We start from the raw sequence: 20576 nt of genomic DNA, 5'->3' as shown, positions 1-20576 counted from the left end.
GAGTGGTGCGGTGATGTAGTGTCCACAACTAAAGAAGAGAGGGAGTGGTGCGGTGATGTAGTGTCCACAACTAAAGAAGAGAGGGAGTGGTGCGGTGATGTAGTGTCCACAACTAAAGAAGAGAGGGAGTGGTGCGGTGATGTAGTGTCCACAACTAAAGAAGAGAGGGAGTGGTGCGGTGATGTAGTGTCCACAACTAAAGAAGAGAGGGAGTGGTGCGGTGATGTAGTGTCCACAACTAAAGAAGAGAGGGAGTGGGGTGGTGATGTAGTGTCCACAACTAAAGAAGAGAGGGAGTGGGGTGATGTAGTGTCCACAACTAAAGAAGAGAGGGAGTGTGGTGATGTAGTGTCCACAACTAAAGAAGAGAGGGAGTGTGGTGATGTAGTGTCCACTACTAAAGAAGAGAGGGAGTGTGGTGATGTAGTGTCCACTACTAAAGAAGAGAGGGAGTGTGGTGATGTAGTGTCCACAACTAAAGAAGAGAGGGAGTGTGGTGATGTAGTGTCCACAACTAAAGAAGAGGGAGTGTGGTGATGTAGTGTCCACAACTAAAGAAGAGGGAGTGTGGTGATGTAGTGTCCACAACTAAAGAAGAGGGAGTGTGGTGATGTAGTGTCCACAACTAAAGAAGAGAGGGAGTGTGGTGATGTAGTGTCCACAACTAAAGAAGAGAGGGAGTGTGGTGATGTAGTGTCCACAACTAAAGAATCATTGTGGAATCTGAAAAGACACTTATCCTGAAAGTATGATGGTGTACTTACTGTCTACATGCCAACAGAAAGGAACGAGGTGGGTAGATAACACTGTGTTATTGGAGCAAAGTATTTATAACTAAAATTCAGATCTCTTAAACATTTCAGTTCATTTTTGTTTTATTATCTATAGGATGGAGCATAATTGATTTTGGCCCAATAGACCTGCATATTCCCATGTCTAAGGAGCTTTCTGTTTTGATTGGGTTATTTTGCCTAAAAGCCTTCAGGCCTTCCTATAGATAAATAACTCTGCATCTCTGCCCAGCCTGGATAGAGCGGCCAAAAGGGTGTTAATCATCCCCAGTGGCTCTGAAAGTGAGGAGAGGATGTTCTCCATCGCTGTCCTGCTCTCCAGACACCATCACATGAGCCTATAAACATACTGGCCAAAATCCTGGTTCTAAAAAATGAATTAAAAAAGGCACTAAGTACATTTTCATTTTATTTGTATTTAATTCTAAGTAAGTCAAAGACTATATGCGTAATTTATAGACCATAATGATTTAATACAACTAAACGTTGTTTAAATGCCGAGTGCTTTACGTCCCTACCAGCTTATTGCGTCGCACTCCCAAATACTTCACAATGTCTTTCTTTGTAGACTATAGCATTGAAATAATATAGCCTGAATCATTCATTTTTGTTCCTTCTTAGTCTCCCTGTCTGGTTCTTAACCGATTGAGAGTGTTTATATGCTGTTTAATGTGACATGTAGCCTATTCAGAGTGTTAATATGCTGTTTAATATGACATGTAGCCTATTCAGAGTGTTAATATGCTGTTTAATATGACATGCAGCCTATTCAGAGTGTTAATATGCTGTTTAATATGACATGTAGCCTATTCAGAGTGTTAATATGCTGTTTAATATGACATGTAGCCTATTCAGAGTGTTAATATGCTGTTTAATATGACATGCAGCCTATTCAGAGTGTTAATATACTGTTTAATATGACATGTAGCCTATTCAGAGTGTTAATATACTGTTTAATATGACATGTAGCCTATTCAGTGTTTATATGCTGTTTAATATGACATGTGGCCTATTCAGAGTGTTAATATGCTGTTTAATATGCCATGTAGCCTATTCAGAGTGTTAATATACTGTTTAATATGACATGTAGCCTATTCAGTGTTAATATGCTGTTTAATATGACATGCAGCCTATTCAGAGTGTTAATATGCTGTTTAATATGACATGTAGCCTATTCAGTGTTTATATGCTGTTTAATATGACATGTAGCCTATTCAGAGTGTTAATATGCTGTTTAATATGACATGTAGCCTATTCAGTGTTAATATGCTGTTTAATATGACATGCAGCCTATTCAGAGTGTTAATATGCTGTTTAATATGACATGTAGCCTATTCAGAGTGTTAATATGCTGTTTAATATGACATGTAGCCTATTCAGAGTGTTAATATGCTGTTTAATATGACATGTAGCCTATTCAGTGTTTATATGCTGTTTAATATGACATGTGGCCTATTCAGAGTGTTAATATGCTGTTTAATATGACATGTAGCCTATTTGAAATGATGAGTGCTTCTTACAATCACCTTCTCATGTTTATTATAATACTTTTCATTCAAATCCATATGGTTTTGGTTTCACTACTTCAAAACCAAAATGGTAGGTTCAGGTATTCACAAACAAATAGATGGCTGCTGGTTAAATTGTGATTTTAATGAACGGAGCGAATTTGGAGCGACAGTTGTTTGTTTTGTTTCCCTGTGAGGAAAGGACCGTGGAGCGCTGAGCGGGATTTCCCACCATTCAACTCCGCTCACATACTCTGGGATGGAACACAGACACGTTACGGAAGGAACACACACACAGACACGTTACGGAAGGAACACAGACACGTTACGGAAGGAACACAGACACGTTACGGAAGGAACACAGACACGTTACGGAAGGAACACAGACACGTTACGGAAGGAACACAGACACGTTACGGAAGGAACACAGACACGTTACGGAAGGAACACAGACACATTACGGAAGGAACACAGACACATTACGGAAGGAACACAGACACATTACGGAAGGAACACAGACACATTACGGAAGGAACACAGACACATTACGGAAGGAACACAGACACATTACGGAAGGAACACAAACACGTTATTTAACGAACATGGCACGGGACCTCAGATCCTCAAAAAGTTCTACAGCTGCACCATCGAGAGCATCCTGACTGGTTGCATCACCGCTTGGGTATGGCAATTGCTCAACATTTGACCGCAAAGTGCTACAGAGGGTAGTGCGTACTCCTTGTCATCCAGGACCTCTATACCAGGCGGTGTCAGAAGGCCCTAAAAACGTATCTAGGACTCCAGCCACCCAAGTCATAGACCACCGCACGGCAAGTGGTTCCGGAGTCTGTGACCAAAAGGCTCCTAAACAGCTACTACCCCCAAGCCATAAGACTCCTGACCATCTAATCAAATGGCTACCTTGCCTCTCTTGCACGGGCTCGATGTACACTCACTGGACTCTTACCACACACTCACACATACTACACTGACACTCCAACACACACATTGATGCAACACACACAAAACACATTCCTTCACATTCACTGCTGCTACTCTTATCTATCCTGATGGCCTAGTGACCTTTACCAATACCTACATATTACCTCAACTAACTCGTACCCCTGCATAGTGACTCGGTACCGGTACTCCTTGTATACAGCCTCGTTACCATCTTTCCTATAGATCATTTCTTACAACTCTGCCTTGTTGGTTAAGGCCTTGTAAGTAACCATTTCACGGTAAGCTCACCACCTGTGGTACTCGGCACGTGACAAATTAAATTAGATTTGAACACACACACACACTTTGGAAAGAACACAAACACATAGGGATCTAAAGTGCGACCAACTCGGTCACATACGTGACAATATTTTGCTGTGTGACCAGCAGTTTAATTTTGGGAGCACTGTGTGACTACGAAAATGATCTTCCTGATAATAATTGTTGTAATGATAAGGCTTGACTGTACCAGTGTTTCTGACTGCCTTAGACAAGTCAGTGCAGATTCATCAGCGTCATGGTTGCACCATTACTACAGAGAAAACATCTTGGTTCTTACCCAACCAGGTCAAAATATCTGACCCATTACTATAGAGAAAACATCTTGATTCTAACCCAACCAGGTCAAAAGATCTGACCCATTACTACAGTGAAAACATCTTGGTTCTGGCCCATTACTATAGTGAAAACATCTTGGTTCTGACCCATTACTATAGTGAAAACATCTTGGTTCTGACCCATTACTATAGAGAAAACATCTTGGTTCTGGCCCATTACTATAGAGAAAACATCTTGGTTCTGGCCCATTACTATAGAGAAAACATCTTGGTTCTGACCCATTACTATAGAGAAAACATCTTGGTTCTGACCCATTACTAGTGAAAACATCTTGGTTCTGGCCCATTACTATAGTGAAAACATCTTGGTTCTAACCCAACCAGGTCAAAAGATCTGACCCATTACTACAGTGAAAACATCTTGGTTCTGATCTGACCCATTACTACAGAGAAAACATCTTGGTTCTGATATGACCCATTACTATAGTGAAAACATCTTGGTTCTGACCCAACCAGGTCAAAAGATCTGACCCATTACTACAGTGAAAATATCTTGGTTCTGACCCATTACTATAGTGAAAACATCTTGGTTCTGACCCAACCAGGTCAAAAGATCTGACCCATTACTACAGTGAAAACATCTTGGTTCTAACCCAACCAGGTCAAAAGATCTGACCCATTACTACAGAGAAAACATCTTGGTTCTGACCCATTACTATAGTGAAAACATCTTGGTTCTAACCCAACCAGGTCAAAAGATCTGACCCATTACTACAGAGAAAACATCTTGGTTCTAACCCAACCAGGTCAAAAGATCTGACCCATTACTATAGTGAAAACATCTTGGTTCTGACCCATTACTATAGTGAAAACATCTTGGTTCTGACCCATTACTATAGTGAAAACATCTTGGTTCTGACCCAACCAGGTCAAAATATCTGACCAGCAGCATTTGAATCTTCCTATAGCGGATTTTCCGGGAACCACATTAAAAACATTCATAAACCATGTCACGGACCGTTCTAAAAACGACTTGCACTTCGACATCGTTAACCATTTGTTTACACGATGTTCAGTCATGTTCGGTCATTGGCTAGCTAGTTAATAACCTGGTAACTTTAGTATATCCAGACATCTGGGGACACAGACAGACAGGTAAAGCTTCTTCAGGAGATCAAGGATCATAGTAATGACAGACATCTTGCATGTCATCATCACCAACCAGACGTTCTTAAAGAGACAGTGTACCTTTTTCAATGTAACGTTTCTCAATAGGAAAATTGTGCTTTTACACAATGTAGAAACATAATTTTCCACAAATTATTTTGTAATTGAAATGGCATGTATTTTTCATCAAATTTTTCAGCTTTTATAATAAACTAATGTATTTACAGTGTTACATATTAGTTTCTAGGTCTCAACCTGTGCTTCGAAAGTAGCTATAATTCATATAGACCCAAAATAGGCTGTAACTCAATCAATTTGTAGGGTCAATATGCAGAAATCACTCCATCATTTCCTGGTGGCTAAAATTCAAATAGCTCGCCTAATTTCAGTTTGTGACCAAACAAGCAATTTATAGTGTAGAGAATAATTGTACCATCTAAACCGCTGTGAAATATCTCTTCAATAACCAAAAATGATTGTATTTTCAGCTGGTATAGAAAACCTAAAGAAAAATACACAAACAAAACTTAAGATCTGGTCTGGTGCTCCTAGATTTTGTATGGTGCAACCAACATTTTTAAATGTAGAGGCCTGAAAACACACACTACTGAACGAACACACACACACAGAACAACTACTCACCACTCTGCAGAACGAACACACAGAACAACTACTCACCACTCTGCAGAGCTCCTGAACGTCATGTTGCATGAAGCTGTCTAATGTCTCCCACCTACACAGAAAACAACACGCTGTCAACTACTGTCACAGTCACCATGTTTTAGACAACACATTCACTGTCAACTACTGTCACCATGTTTTAAACACATTCACTGTCAACTACTGTCACAGTCACCATGTTTTAAACAACACATTCACTGTCAACTACTGTCACAGTCACCATGTTTTAAACAACACCCTGTCAACTACTGTCACAGTCACCATGTTTTAAACAACACATTCACAATCTGTCAACTACTGTCACAGTCACCATGTTTTAAACAACACATTCTCTGTCAACTACTGTCACAGTCGCCATGTTTTAAACACATTCACAATCAACTTCAGTCACAATACAGCCATGTTTTAAACAACACATTCACTGTCACCATGTTTTAAACAACACATTCACAGTCACCATGTTTTAAACAACACATTCACTGTCAACTACAGTCACAATGTTTTAAACAACACATTCACAATCTGTCAACTACAGTCACAAAACCACCATGTTTAATCATTGACCCATAATTGAACATGATGCAAAGCGTCACTTGATCAGGACAATGTGACTTATTACCAGGGTCTATCACTGTAGTCACTATTCATTAGTGCACACCGTAGCAAAAACATTTAGCAATGGAAAATGAAAACAAGCGTTTCTCAGACAAAATCAGATAGTTCCCTTCCAGTCTCATTGATTAATCAATCGGTCGGTCATCTCTTTTCTCCTGCAGCGTTGCCAGCTGAGGGGTCCTGGCACCTACCCAAAGGACTTGGTGAGTTTCTTGGTGCCGACGGGCTTGTCACTGTGCTGCAGCTCATAGAAAACCCTCTGTAGAGCCAGCGGAACACTCTTAGACGAGTCGTCTCCCTCTGTAGGCATCATGTACACCGCCTGGTACAGGAGAGAGAGAGGGGAGGGGTTAGACACACAAACACTCTTAGACGAGTCATCTCCCTCTGTAGGCATCATGTACACCGCCTGGTACAGGAGAGAGGAGGGTTAGACACACAAACACTCTCAGAAGAGTCGTCTCCCTCTGTAGACATCATGTACACCGCCTGGTACAGGAGAGAGGAGGGTTAGACACACAAACATTCACACTCTCTCAAAAGAGTCATCTCCCTGTATAGACATCATATACACCGCCTGGTAGGCACAGAGGAGAGGGGTGTTACACACACTTGAGCGTAGTATGACAGTGGTAGTTAGTTGTCTCACTGACCCTCCGTAGCTGGTTGGTGAAGAACAGGGTCTGTAGGAGGCTGTTCATATAACATGTCGCTCCCTGGTTCTTCAGACCCACGTAGCCGGTGTGTTTCTTTGAGTCCCACCTGCACACACACAGGACAGCAAGGGGTTAACACAACTACACACACGATATGAATGGGTTAAACCAGGGGTGGGTAACTCCAGGAAGAGGGTTGGACAGCCCTGCTCTAAACCAGGGGTGGGTAACTCCAGGAAGAGGGTTGGACAGCCATGCTCTAAACCAGGGGTGGGCAACTCCAGGAAGAGGGTTGGACAGGAAGAGGGTTGGACAGCCCTGCTCTGAACCAGGGGTGGGCAACTCCAGGAAGAGGGTTGGACAGGAAGAGGGTTGGACAGCCCTGCTCTAAACCAGAGGTGGGCAACTCCAGGAAGAGGGTTGGACAGGAAGAGGGTTGGACAGGAAGAGGGTTGGACAGCCCTGCTCTAAACCAGGGGTGAGTAACTCCAGGAAGAGGGTTGGACAGCCCTGCTCTAAACCAGGGGTGAGTAACTCCAGGAAGAGGGTTGGACAGCCCTGCTCTAAACCAGGGGTGGGTAACTCCAGGAAGAGGGTTGGACAGCCCTGCTCTAAACCAGGAGTGGGTAACTCCAGGAAGAGGGTTGGACAGCCCTGCTCTAAACCAGGGGTGGGTAACTCCAGGAAGAGGGTTGGACAGCCCTGCTCTAAACCAGGGGTGGGTAACTCCAGGAAGAGGGTTGGACAGGAAGAGGGTTGGACAGCCCTGCTCTAAACCAGGGGTGGGTAACTCCAGTCCTTGAGGACCTGATTGGTGCCACACTTTGTCTCCATCCCTAGAAAACACAGCGGATTAATCAAATGTCATTCTACACTGAAGATCATGATTTAGGTGATTATTGGAGTCAGGTGTGTTAGCTGGGGCAAGACTGACATCAGGCCCGAGGACTGGAATTGCCCACCACCCCTGGGTTAACCCAACTACACTGGGACACGGGGGTAAGTTTACAACCACACATTGATGTCAGGATCACAGGATCTACGGTCAAGTCACTAGAAATTGAACAATCTTAAAAATCAAGCTTTTAAAAAGATACTTCAAATTCAAGACACCACTAAATAGAACTGGTTCAAGGTATTGTGTTCTCATTATTCCAAACATCTGGTGAACTGGCCAATGGTGCCAAAACACAGAGGTGAGAGAGGACAGCAAAGAGGGAATGAGAAGGAGAGAGAGAGAGAGAACGAGAAGGAGAGAGAACGATAAAGAGAGAGAGAAAGAGAGAGAGAGAGAGAACGAGAGAGAGAGGGAAGGAGAGAGAAAAAGAGAGGGTGAGATAGAAGAGGGAAGGAGAGAAGTGAGGAATCAAGACTCACGCCACTCCGTGAGGAGCGTCCGCCTGCACGTAGACTTCAAAGGAGACTTTATCATCCTCCACAAAGCCTCTCTCTGGATCAGTCACATCCTGAAAACACACACCGGAGGAAAATTATGTTGGCTGTGTCTGTACGTGTATATATACACACACCAGTGTATCCCGGTGTGTGTGTGTGTATACCGGTGTGTGTGTGTGTATACCAGTGTGTGTGTGTGTGTGTATACCAGTGTGTGTGTGTGTGTGTGTGTGTGTATACCGGTGTGTGTGTGTGTATACCGGTGTGTGTGTGTGTGTGTGTATACCGGTGTGTGTGTGTGTGTGTGTGTGTGTGTGTGTGTGTGTGGTACTCACGCTCCAGGACATGAAGTTAGAGAAGCCCCAGTCGTTCTCCTTGTGGAAGAAGAGGTGGCTGATTCTGCGGCTGAACGACTTCTCATCGTCCTTATAGTTGATGATCTTCAGCATGGCCTGAGCATGGCACGACCAGGACCTAGCAGGGGGACACATTTACACGTTACACCAGGAAACTACTTCAGCATGGCACGACCAGGACCTAGCAGGGGGACACATTTACACGTTACACCAGGAATCTACTTCAGCATGGCACGACCAGGACCTAGCAGGGGGACACATTTAAACGTTACAACAGGAAACTACTTCAGCATGGCACGACCAGGACCTAGCAGGGGGACACATTTAAACGTTACAACAGGAAACTACTTCAGCATGGCACGACCAGGACCTAGCAGGGGGACACATTTACACGTTACAACAGGAAACTACTTCAGCATGGCACGACCAAGACCTAGCAGGGGGACACATTTACACGTTACACCAGGAAACTACTTCAGCATGGCACGACCAGGACCTAGCAGGGGGACACATTTACACGTTACACCAGGAAACTACTTCAGCATGGCACGACCAGGACCTAGCAGGGGGACACATTTACACGTTACACCAGGAAACTACTTCAGCATGGCACGACCAGGACCTAGCAGGGGGACACATTTAAACGTTACAACAGGAAACTACTTCAGCATGGCACGACCAGGACCTAGCAGGGGGACACATTTAAACGTTACAACAGGAAACTACTTCAGCATGGCACGACCAAGACCTAGCAGGGGGACACATTTACACGTTACACCAGGAAACTACTTCAGCATGGCACGACCAGGACCTAGCAGGGGGACACATTTACACGTTACACCAGGAAACTACTTCAGCATGGCACGACCAGGACCTAGCAGGGGGACACATTTAAATATTACACCACACACATGAGCTAAGGCAGTGTTTCCACTTAGAGTCAAAATAAAAAGTCTGATGGGGAAAGTAATCGTGTGTGTGTGTGTGTGTAGCGGAGGTGAGTCGGACTCACGCTCTCGTGATGAGTTCAAGTCACCCTGCCTACAACTTCAAAACCAGCGTCACCCTCGACCCAAGATGAAATGCCTTGTCCTAATGAACGGTTCAGTTGGTTTCCCCAGCGGGAGGCCGGGGTTCAGATCCCACCCATGACGTCTGTCTGTATCATGTGACGTCCATGGAGTCACCAGGATACAAATACCATGAGGTAGTCGCTAGAAACAGGGCCTAAGAGAAATGAAGCAATGCTGTGTTTCTCTGTGTGTGTGTGTTGATCAGGGTCTCTGCCTGCATGCTGTGTGTGTGTGCACTAAGGGCCTAATGAGTAAGGCGTTGGTCCCCTGTGTGTGTGTGTGTGTGTGTGTCATGTGACTTACGTGGAGTCGGAGTCTGCGTTACACTGCAGGAAGAAGCCAACACTCTTCTGGTGCGGCCGGTCTGGGTAGAAACGAGGCATCACCATGATCTTCCAGGGCAGGTTCCTGACGAAGCAGGAAGGGCTGAGAACAGACTCACTCAGCCGGCTGAACCTCTCCACCACAAAACGACACGTCGCCTCCGACCGCCAGCTGGTATCTAGACACACAGGAGAGGAGGGTCAGTGTGTGTGTGTGTGTGTGTGTCTATCAGTGTGTGTGTGTGTCTCCATCAGTGTGTGCAGGTGAGTCCTCCTCACCATCCTCCATGTCCTCCTCTGTGTTGTGTCCGTCTGCCATGGCAACGTTCCCGTTAATCACCGGGTTGGCTGGGATTCTCGGGGGATCGTCTGTGTCCCCAGCTGCACACACACACACACACACACAACACACACAGAGAGGAAGACGATCGTCAGATAAACAAACAGAGATATCAGGGCTGGAAGAAACCAGCAGGGTGATACTCCTTAGTATCATGGTCAAGGAAACAAAACGCGAGGTGGATTTAACTTCTTTAGGAAAACAGCCCTGATGTTGGAAACTACCATCATTATGTTGTCATCCAGAGTCATGTATTTTCCAAGCTACATCACATTGTCCTTTTAAAAACCTGCTGTATGTTACAAATACATTTAGTCTGGTTCGTGTTTTCATTTTTTTGCCATGGAAAAAAATACTGCGATACAGGCATCGTCCCGGCCCTAACAGAAATATGTTGTTTCTCACTGGTATGATGATGATATGAAGGGGAAGATACACACAGTCCACTAGCTAGGAATGATCCCCTTCAAATAGAGGCTCAACGTCAACCAGTATGTTATTTCAGCATGATGCCCAACAGAGATACAACACAAACGTCCAGAACTAGAAAAGGTGCAGAGAAACATTTTGGTTCCTGAAACATCAGCGTCTTCTGTTTATAGTTATGATGACTGGGTCAGTTTAAAACACTGATCTGTATTATAGTTATGATGACTGGGTCAGTTTAAAACACTGATCTGTATTGTGGTAATGATGACTGGGTCAGTTTAAAACACTGATCTGTATTGTGGTAATGATGACTGGGTCAGTTTAAAACACTGATCTGTATTGTGGTTATGATGACTGGGTCAGGTTAAAACACTGATCTGTATTGTGGTTATGATGACTGGGTCAGGTTAAAACACTGATCTGTATTATAGTTATGATGACTGGGACAGTTTAAAACACTGATCTGTATTATAGTTATGATGACCGGGTCAGTTTAAAACACTGATCTGTATTGTGGTTATGATGACTGGGTCAGGTTAAAACACTGATCTGTATTATAGTTATGATGACTGGGTCAGTTTAAAACACTGATCTGTATTGTGGTTATGATGACTGGGTCAGGTTAAAACACTGATCTGTATTGTGGTTATGATGACTGGGTCAGTTTAAAACACTGATCTGTATTGTGGTTATGATGACTGGGTCAGTTTAAAACACTGATCTGTATTGTGGTTATGATGACTGGGTCAGGTTAAAACACTGATCTGTATTGTGGTTATGATGACTGGGTCAGGTTAAAACACTGATCTGTATTGTGGTTATGATGACTGGGTCAGTTTAAAACACTGATCTGTATTATAGTTATGATGACTGGGTCAGTTTAAAACACTGATCTGTATTATAGTTATGATGACTGGGTCAGTTTAAAACACTGATCTGTATTGTGGTTTCCTTGTGATGTCTGTGTTTAATATTTAGAACAGAAGTTAATTTCCCTGCAATCTAAACATGCTGCCCGCATCCAAAATAGCACCCTATTCCCTACATAGAGCTCTGGTCTAAAGTAGTGCACTATGGCACCCTATTCCCTACATAGGGGTCTGGTCTAAAGTAGCGCACTATGGCACCCTATTCCCTACATAGGGGTCTGGTCTAAAGTAGTGCACTATGGCACCCTATTCCCTACATAGGGGTCTGGTCTAAAGTAGCGCACTATGGCACCCTATTCCCTACATAGGGGTCTGGTCTAAAGTAGCGCACTATGGCACCCTATTCCCTACATAGGGGTCTGGTCTAAAGTAGTGCACTATGGCACCCTATTCCCTACATAGGGGTCTGGTCTAAAGTAGCGCACTATGGCACCCTATTCCCTACATAGGGCTCTGGTCTAAAGTAGTGCACTATGGCACCCTATTCCCTATATAGTGCACTACTTTTAACCAGAGCCCAATGGCACACTATTCCCTACATAGCGGACTACTTTTAACCAGGGCCCCTAGGGAAGGTGTAGAGAATAGGGAACCATTTGAGAATCAGTGAAGTATACCTCGTCTCTGTTAGCAATTCTACAGTCAGTTTGAATGACAGAAAAGCATCTCATACATATATATATATATATTAGTGTGTCCTTACCTACCCTAGCAGTATGCGTGTCATCTCTTCCCTATACATGCCCTTCTGTGTCTGTGTGAGAGAGCCTGGTTGCATGTACCGAGTCTGTGTGTGTGTGTGTGTATATATACGGAGCCCCAGTGAGCCACGCTCACGAGACTGGCCTAATTTTTCCAAGTGGATTACAGGCAGCTAACGACATGTGTCACTCAGCCTGCGTCCCTGATGATTCCCTATTCCAGGGATCCTCAACTAGATTCAGCCACGGGCCCATTTTCTTCTTGAGTGGCTTTTCAGGGGGCCAGGCTCCCGAGTGGGATCCCAGATGGCACAGCGGTCTAAGGCACTGCATCTCAGTGCTAGAAGCGTCACTACAGACCCTGGTTCAATCCTGGGATGGATCACAACCGGCCGTGATTGGGAGTCCCATAGGGTGGTGCACTATTTGCCCAGCGTCGTCCGGGTTAGGGTTTGGCCGGGGTAGTCCGTCACTGTAATTTAAGAATTTGTTCTTAACTGACTTGCCAAGTTAAATAAAAGCTTCAATAAAAAATATACTTATAAATAATTTGTAGATTGAAAATTGACTGCAAGAAGCAAAAACAGATATAACGTTTGACTAAAACATAACCATTTCAAACCTTAGATTTGTAAACGATCACGTCTCTCTACTACGCGTGGGAATACCTGGGAACAGATTTCTCAAATAGTTATTTACTTGGAGCTGATTTCCTGGTGTTTTTACAGTATTTTAAGTCCAACAACTAAAATAAAATAAAAAATATATAAAAAATGTTACTCAGAAAACTTGGGGAGGCCAAATAAAAGCAGCAATTGAAGACTCCCTACATAGAGCAATACAGTATCCTCCGGAATAATGTGTAGCAGGCGGGGGGGGGGGGGGTCCTTCCTATAATTCTTATGTTGAAGGATGAGGAGCTCCAATGGCTCCCTATGTAGTGCACTCAGTTCTGGTGCTTAGGAACATTGGGTTAACTGCCTTGTCCAGGGGCAGAACGACAGGTTTTTACCTTGTCAGCTCGGGGATTCGATCTTGCAACCTTCTGGTTACTAGTCCAATTCTCTAACCACTAGGCTACCTGCCACCCATTTCATATACTGAACATGGCACATTACGTTAATAATTTTAACAAATAATTTTACCAATGTGTTATTGGGCAAGTTTTTGGAGGTGGGCATTCCATTTTTAGATGGTGTCGGCATTCTAATTTTCATTAATTTGAGTAGAATGTCCTTTTTTTTAACTAGGCAAGTCAGTTTTGAACAAATTGGTATTTACAATGACGGCCTACCCCGGACGATGCTGGGCCAATTGTGCGCCGCCCTATGGGACTCCCAATCACGGCCGGTTGTGATACAACCTGGATTCGAACCAGGTACTGGAGTGACACCTCTTGCACTGAGATGCAGCGCCTTAGACCGCTGCGCCACTCGGGAGCTTATCATTACCAGATCTCATATGTAATCTTTTAACTATTATCATATTGATTAATTTTATGTCCCCAAAAAACTTGCATAAACACTGAATATAATGTAGGCCTACTTGTTAGGGTAACTTGGGGTAAATCACCACCCGGGGTAATAAGCCTGTACTTCACAGAAACCACTTCGTCACGATCCCCCCCAACACTTCCCCTGGTTTCCACTACTCTTGCTCAACAAAAAATATTATCTGTCTCAAAAATATTTAAGTCATTCCAAAGAAATTAAATTGGAGGTAGAGAGGCGTTGTACCCCAAGTCACCCTACAATTGACAGACGATACATTTCGCCCCACTCTCTCCCAGGCACATGCCAGTGTTAACACGCTTCTGCTAAACATCCTGGGTTTAAAATGGCGACGTTCACGCATATTTAGGAGTTGAGAAATAAATCAAGTAGGACTGGAAAGCTGGGATTTCTCTCTTTTTTGAACAAAAGCCATTAAAACTGCTGTTGTTTTGAGATGCCAATGCACAACAATTCTTGCTTTCTTGTCAGAATGCATGTTTTCCCTCCCTATGACACTGAGAACAGAAATGAGCCACGAGAGGAATATTTATCTAGCATAGAACAACAAGCCGACAAGGTAAATAGATAAACTATTCTACTATATATGGGGATGTTAGATATTATTATTTACTTGTTTTGCACCTCAGCAGAAATATTTGTTCATGTTTCATATGTTGTTGTTGCCGTGGCGGCAATGGTTGTTGCCGTGGCGCAGTACCACAGCAAAACGAGCGAAGCGGAAACATTGGAGCAATACTTTTCACCAGGTCACATAGGGTAGACCTAAAGGCAGTGCACTATGTAGGGAATGGGCCAATAGATGTTGCTATGAAAAGTTAAGCATTAGATCACTTATTTTGGTATTGCCTCCATGTAGCGTGTTTGTGGCCACAGGTTGAAGAATGGCTGAAAAATCTAAACATGAATCTAAAATTAACCCTAACAAATAGCGCTGTTGGGAGAGTCGGAAAACCGTAAATCAACCATATAATACTTTTAGTAAAAACATTGATCATTAACCTCAGGTTCAGAATGTATACAAAACATCACAGCAGTTGAAAAATATATGGCACCAGGAAATCACAAGAAAGCGGTTTACAGAGATGGGTGGGATCGGGCAAAAAATGTACATTTTGGACCACAAGCCACTGCAGCAGGTAGATTTAAAAAAAAATCTGCGTTTCATTTAATTGCTATTTAAAAACAAACAGCAGAAATACTTTGAATACAGCTACTGCAGCATTTATTTAGCAATAAATGTGATAAAACTTCACAATTTTTTTACTCACAAATGCAGGTGTAATGCTCACACTGGAGCCTTGACCACCCGCCAACATGGCTGGTGAAATAGACATCTTACCCACCAATGCCAAAATCGACCCGCATTTGGCAGGTGTTAATTTTAGGCCCTGGATGGGATGGACTGAGAGTAGCTGGGGGCGGGGTTTAAAAGCTCACGTTCTATAACAGTTATGACTGAAAATACAATGTATAATATAAGTACGTCAAAATATGGACTCATCAACCCAAAGGGTGGCTACTTCGAATAATCTCAAACATAAAATATATTTTGATTTGTTTAACACTTTTTTTGTAATTACATGATTCCATATGTTATTTCATAGTTTTGATGTCTTCACTATTATTCTACAATTTAGAAAATAGTAAAAAAATAAAGAAAAACCCTTGAATGAGTAGGTGTGTCCGAACTTTTGACTGGTACTGTACACGTAACAAAAGAAAAAGCTGTTAAAACTATGTTTTTTTTGTCTCCAGAAGAGTTTGTCCTGCATCTCAGTAGTGCTGCTCTAGGATCAGTTTGTCCTGCATCTCAGTAGGAGTGCTGCTCTAGGATCAGTTTGTCCTGCATCTCAGTAGGAGTGCTGCTCTAGGATCAGTTTGTCCTGCATCTCAGTAGGAGTGCTGCTCTAGGATCAGTTTGTCCTGCATCTCAGTAGGAGTGCTGCTCTAGGATCAGTTTGTCCTGCATCTCAGTAGTGCTGCTCTAGGATCAGTTTGTCCTGCATCTCAGTAGGAGTGCTGCTCTAGGATCAGTTTGTCCTGCATCTCAGTAGGAGTGCTGCTCTAGGATCAGTTTGTCCTGCATCTCAGTAGGAGTGCTGCTCTAGGATCAGTTTGTCCTGCATCTCAGTAGGAGTGCTGCTCTAGGATCAGTGTGTCCTGCATCTCAGTAGGAGTGCTGCTCTAGGATCAGTTTGTCCTGCATCTCAGCAGGAGTGCTGCTCTAGGATCAGTGTGTCCTGCATCTCAGTAGGAGTGCTGCTCTAGGATCAGTGTGTCCTGCATCTCAGTAGGAGTGCTGCTCTAGGATCAGTTTGTCCTGCATCTCAGCAGGAGTGCTGCTCTAGGATCAGTTTGTCCTGCATCTCAGTAGGAGTGCTGCTCTAGGATCAGTTTGTCCTGCATCTCAGTAAGAGTGCTGCTCTAGGATCAGTTTGTCCTGCATCTCAGCAGGAGTGCTGCTCTAGGATCAGTTTGTCCTGCATCTCAGAGTAGGAGTGCTTACCACTGGTGCTAAATTAGGTACATTTAGTAAGAGTAGTGCATGGTATTCAGCAGCTGGGATGGGAAAGGGGCCAGGCCAGGAATAACCACTGGTGTTAAGCTAGGTACATTTAGTAAGATGTTAAAATGGTTATAAGAATGGCAAGGTGCCAATGTAAACCAACTAGTTGTAGTGTATGACTATTACAGTGTTAGGCCTCTTACAATGCACCTCAGCTAGACCTGAATCTGCTCATCCAAACATCAGTTGTGTAAATAAATCAAACAGAGATTCTATCAGTTGGACTAATGCACCTGTGGTAATGATGAATAATCTTCATCATATGCATCACAATTGATCAAAACGCTACAGAGCATGCTATTGACGAAAATATTGCTAAACTGTCAGAAATGTTGTTGACTGTCTCCAACAAATGGGGATTATTAAAAATGGCGAGCCACACGCGTTGTCTTCATACAATGAAGCAGCAAATCCCCGCGCGCTGGCTGTGTCGATGCAACCTCCACATGCAGGCCTTGCCGCAGAAACAAACCCTGCACTGCCACCCACCTCGAGTTCTTATGTTGGCTAAATCCTAAACTTGGCTTAACGCCATCTATCTAGCTGTGCACCATTAAATATTTCCGGGCATCTTTTGGGCACTAGTGCTTTTTTCAGTAACGTTAGTTCGCCAGCTAGCTTAGACTATCGTTGATGTATGGCAAACCAAATTGACGCATCTGTGTTGATTAACTGAATTGTAAGCTAGCTAGTACCTCTTTGCTAGCTAATGAAATTGGTCTTTCAGCTAGATATCACCACTGCTAAATGAGTTAGCCATCTAGCTAGTTACATGATTATTTCCTGTATAGCTAGCTCATTTGATCATCACATAAATGACATGCTAGTCTCAATTACGATGATGCAAACCATTCCTTTATAAAAACGTAAACAAACAGCTAAGGCCCTGCTTCAAATTGATCGCTTTAAAATTCTAGCTAAGTATCCACCATCTTGGAATCGCCACACACCCCCGTCCACGGAGAGGCCTCCTATAACGTTCACTAAGCGCTAGCTAAGGATAACCATTTTCAGTTAACAATCATAATACAGCAAAACAATTATATTACAAATAAAAATTATTAAATTATACATATACTGTTTACAACATAACTGAGTGACGCGATGAATTTGGACCACTGAGTGATCGCACCTTGTTACCTGGCTACTGTAGCATGGCTAACGTTCGTTGATTCGCGGCTAAGCATAGCTGACGTTAGTTAGCTAATTACAAATACATTACACAGTCGGGTTGGCTAGTTAGCAAACAAATAGTAAACGCACAGTAGCCATGAGATCACTAAAATACCTAACTAACCTACCAATTGGTCAGTCAAAGGTGTAAGTAAATAGCAACATTTCCCTAATACTGCTGGGTCATTAATTGCCATTGTTAAAACTGCATGCGTAGGCTCAAAGAGTCATGTGAAACAAGCTAACTTTAGCTAAGTGGGCTACTGTTTACAAACATGAACGGGGGGGGGGTGTAACATCCAGACTAAAATTGTGTTAACGTAACTCTGTGACCGTGCACAAACGATCGACTTTGTAGCGTGAGTGAGCTATTGAGTCGGTTTATTTGGCAACTAGCAGGCTAGCTAACCGCGATGAATGAATTTTACATGCTATTGCTAACTAGCCAACTGATCAAAATATAATCACCGTAAGTTAGCTTGTTAGGTGACAGAGATATGGCGGTTGTAAATATACTGTAAAACATGTGGTTTATGTAATGTTTCACTCAAGTTGGCTTACGTTAAACCAAAACGAATGTTTTGACCATCGGTAGCTACCTAACGTTGGCTACCAAGTTGACTGCGCCACGTTTATCACGCCAACTTGGCTAGCTAGCTAACGTCAGACAGTGAGAGTGCAAGAAATCAGTCCGCGAATGTGCTAACCTGCCAGTTGCATGTGATGTAGTTAGCGAGTCTCGGCTAGTTACCGGGTTGTCCAACGTTAACTAACTAGTTACATCCATGACGCTGGTATTTGACATGTCAACAACACTAAGTTAGCTAGCTAACGTTGGCTACTGACTAAACGAGCGAACGAGGTCAGATGCTGCTGCAATGGACGCATCATCAGCAAAATGAGTTGTGACCATTGTGGTAGGCCTTGATGTTTACAGTAACGATAGATCAGTTCACGCTAGCTATGCACTTCAACTATTTTAATGTAATTGTTTTAGTTTATTGTCCCTTCCCGTGGCTTTTTACCTTCCATCTCCATATCCTCGGGCTCGCTAAGTTGTTGCTCGCCGGCTTTCTGCTGCTGTTGTTGAGTGTGGTGGTGGTTCATGTTGGCAACTGTTGTGAAGGGATGATGCCTGTTGTCTTTGTTCCCCTCGAACTTGTCTGTTGCTGGTTCCGTGGGGAGCCGGGTTCTGGGTTGTTGGTGAGGTGTTTGAGGGTGCGGAGGTGGAATAGACAGGTCGAACCTTGGTGGCTGGGCCTGTTCTAAAACAACCTCGGCCTTTTCTCCCGTCAGCGCCGGGGATTGAGGGGAGGAGGTCGGTGGGGGAGCAGGCAGAGAAACGCGGACGTATTTGCTTGCTATTCGCCCAATCTCGGCGCCTTGATGGGTGCAAGTCGCTGACGGTGGTGATGACTACGGCTCCAAAAAGGGAGACCCGTTGAATTAAATAAATCCGACTTTACCCCAGGTAATATGGGGCAATTGGCTAAGTGAGAAAGACAACTCACGACCTGCAGTCAGAAACAAATACTGTTGCCCTGCTTTAAAGCCAACTGGCACAAGGCAGCCAACTAACGAAATTAGTCAATCAGGGAAAACAAATGTTCATAAACTATCGATGCACATTGAAATACAACTTTCCCTTCGATATTCCCAGTCCGTGTGCTCCTCCGATTGTCCCTCGTCTGGGGGAGAGCAGAGAAAAAAGCTATCCATTCAAACCTGCTTATAATTTGGAATAGCACTAATTTAGAAGTTTAGGGTGATAGCGATGCCACAGCCCGATATCGACTTTCCCACACATTAAACCACCGTATTACTATTAGCAACAAAATTCAGCACCTTGTCGCATTTCAAACGTCTGTTCAATTAAGAAATGTGCCCGGTCACAGCCAGAGCCTCTCACCCGCTTCCTTGGTTTGTGATGTTGAGTTTGAGGTAAAAACTCAAAATGGCGGTCGCGCTCTTCTCTGAAATGTCACATCCGCATGGAGATCTAAACACTCCGGCACACAGCAGAATCGCTGGGTCGCTCGCTGACGGACTGTGTATTTTTCATTAACCAAAATACTGGTCAGCAATCATAGGCTACAACTCACGGCAGTAAAAAAATATATAATCCTAGCTAATATTATAGGTTAGTTGGTATAACGGGTTATAGCAGAGGTGTCAAAATCATTTTGCTCCGGGGGCCGCATTCGGTCTTCAACGAGGTCCGGAGGGCCGCACTGAAAATTGGTTATATTTCCACGCCGTTAAAATGAGAAAAAAATTGTCCTCTTATCCATCGTTTTTTGAATTTTCTATGCTCCCTGACTGTCTAGCCTTCATTTTTGGTGATTATTAGCAAGCTGGACACAGTCAAGAAACTGTATGAATGTAAGTCAATTATAATTTACAAAGTTTTGATTTGGTTTTAGTCATTTTAAAGTAAGCCTATATTAAGTATGTTCCTTCGTCCCCCCCCCCCCAAAAAAACACCCATGGGCCGGATTTTGACACCCCTGGGTTATAGCGTTTACCAGAAATAGGAGTGTACTGGATACACTTAAAGGGCCCATTTTCTTTAAAAGAATTGCAACAAGACACTGCAAACACATACCATAAGTTTTTTTCTCCAGTGCTATGGATATGAGTTGTATAAATTGTATTATTTTCCCCGCTTTGGAGTATATTCTGTTTTAAGGATATATGATGAGTCAATATCGCAGTGTAAAAACTGAGTGAAAGGGCGCAACATCATTTTTTTGTCTCTAAGCTTCAATTTTCCAATCCAAAGAAATTCTCTGGTACATAA

General features: G+C 43.4%; 1 protein-coding gene across 2 annotated transcripts in view; it reads right to left on the bottom strand.

The window, feature by feature from the left end:
* Nucleotides 1-19758, bottom strand: part of LOC120041668 (ubiquitin carboxyl-terminal hydrolase 7) — a 46001-nt gene extending 26243 nt beyond the window's left edge. The window contains exons 1-8 of one of the 2 annotated variants that reach the window (XM_038986534.1): nt 18802-19758; nt 10404-10505; nt 10105-10303; nt 8708-8846; nt 8355-8443; nt 6975-7083; nt 6513-6643; nt 5704-5758 (exon numbers count right to left, since the gene is read on the bottom strand). In XM_038986534.1, the coding sequence (XP_038842462.1) occupies nt 5704-5758; nt 6513-6643; nt 6975-7083; nt 8355-8443; nt 8708-8846; nt 10105-10303; nt 10404-10505; nt 18802-18883 (906 nt within the window). In that variant the 5' untranslated portion in view covers nt 18884-19758. The remainder of the gene's footprint in view (nt 1-5703; nt 5759-6512; nt 6644-6974; nt 7084-8354; nt 8444-8707; nt 8847-10104; nt 10304-10403; nt 10506-18801) is intronic. The other variant, XM_038986533.1, reaches the window with a different exon arrangement.
* Nucleotides 19759-20576: the final 818 nt, after the last annotated feature.

Source organism: Salvelinus namaycush, unplaced genomic scaffold (genome assembly GCF_016432855.1).
Source record: "Salvelinus namaycush isolate Seneca unplaced genomic scaffold, SaNama_1.0 Scaffold5, whole genome shotgun sequence".
NCBI lineage: Eukaryota > Metazoa > Chordata > Actinopteri > Salmoniformes > Salmonidae > Salvelinus > Salvelinus namaycush.
Note: the sequence above shows the minus strand (reverse complement) of the source record. Positions and strands in the feature narration are given on the sequence as shown.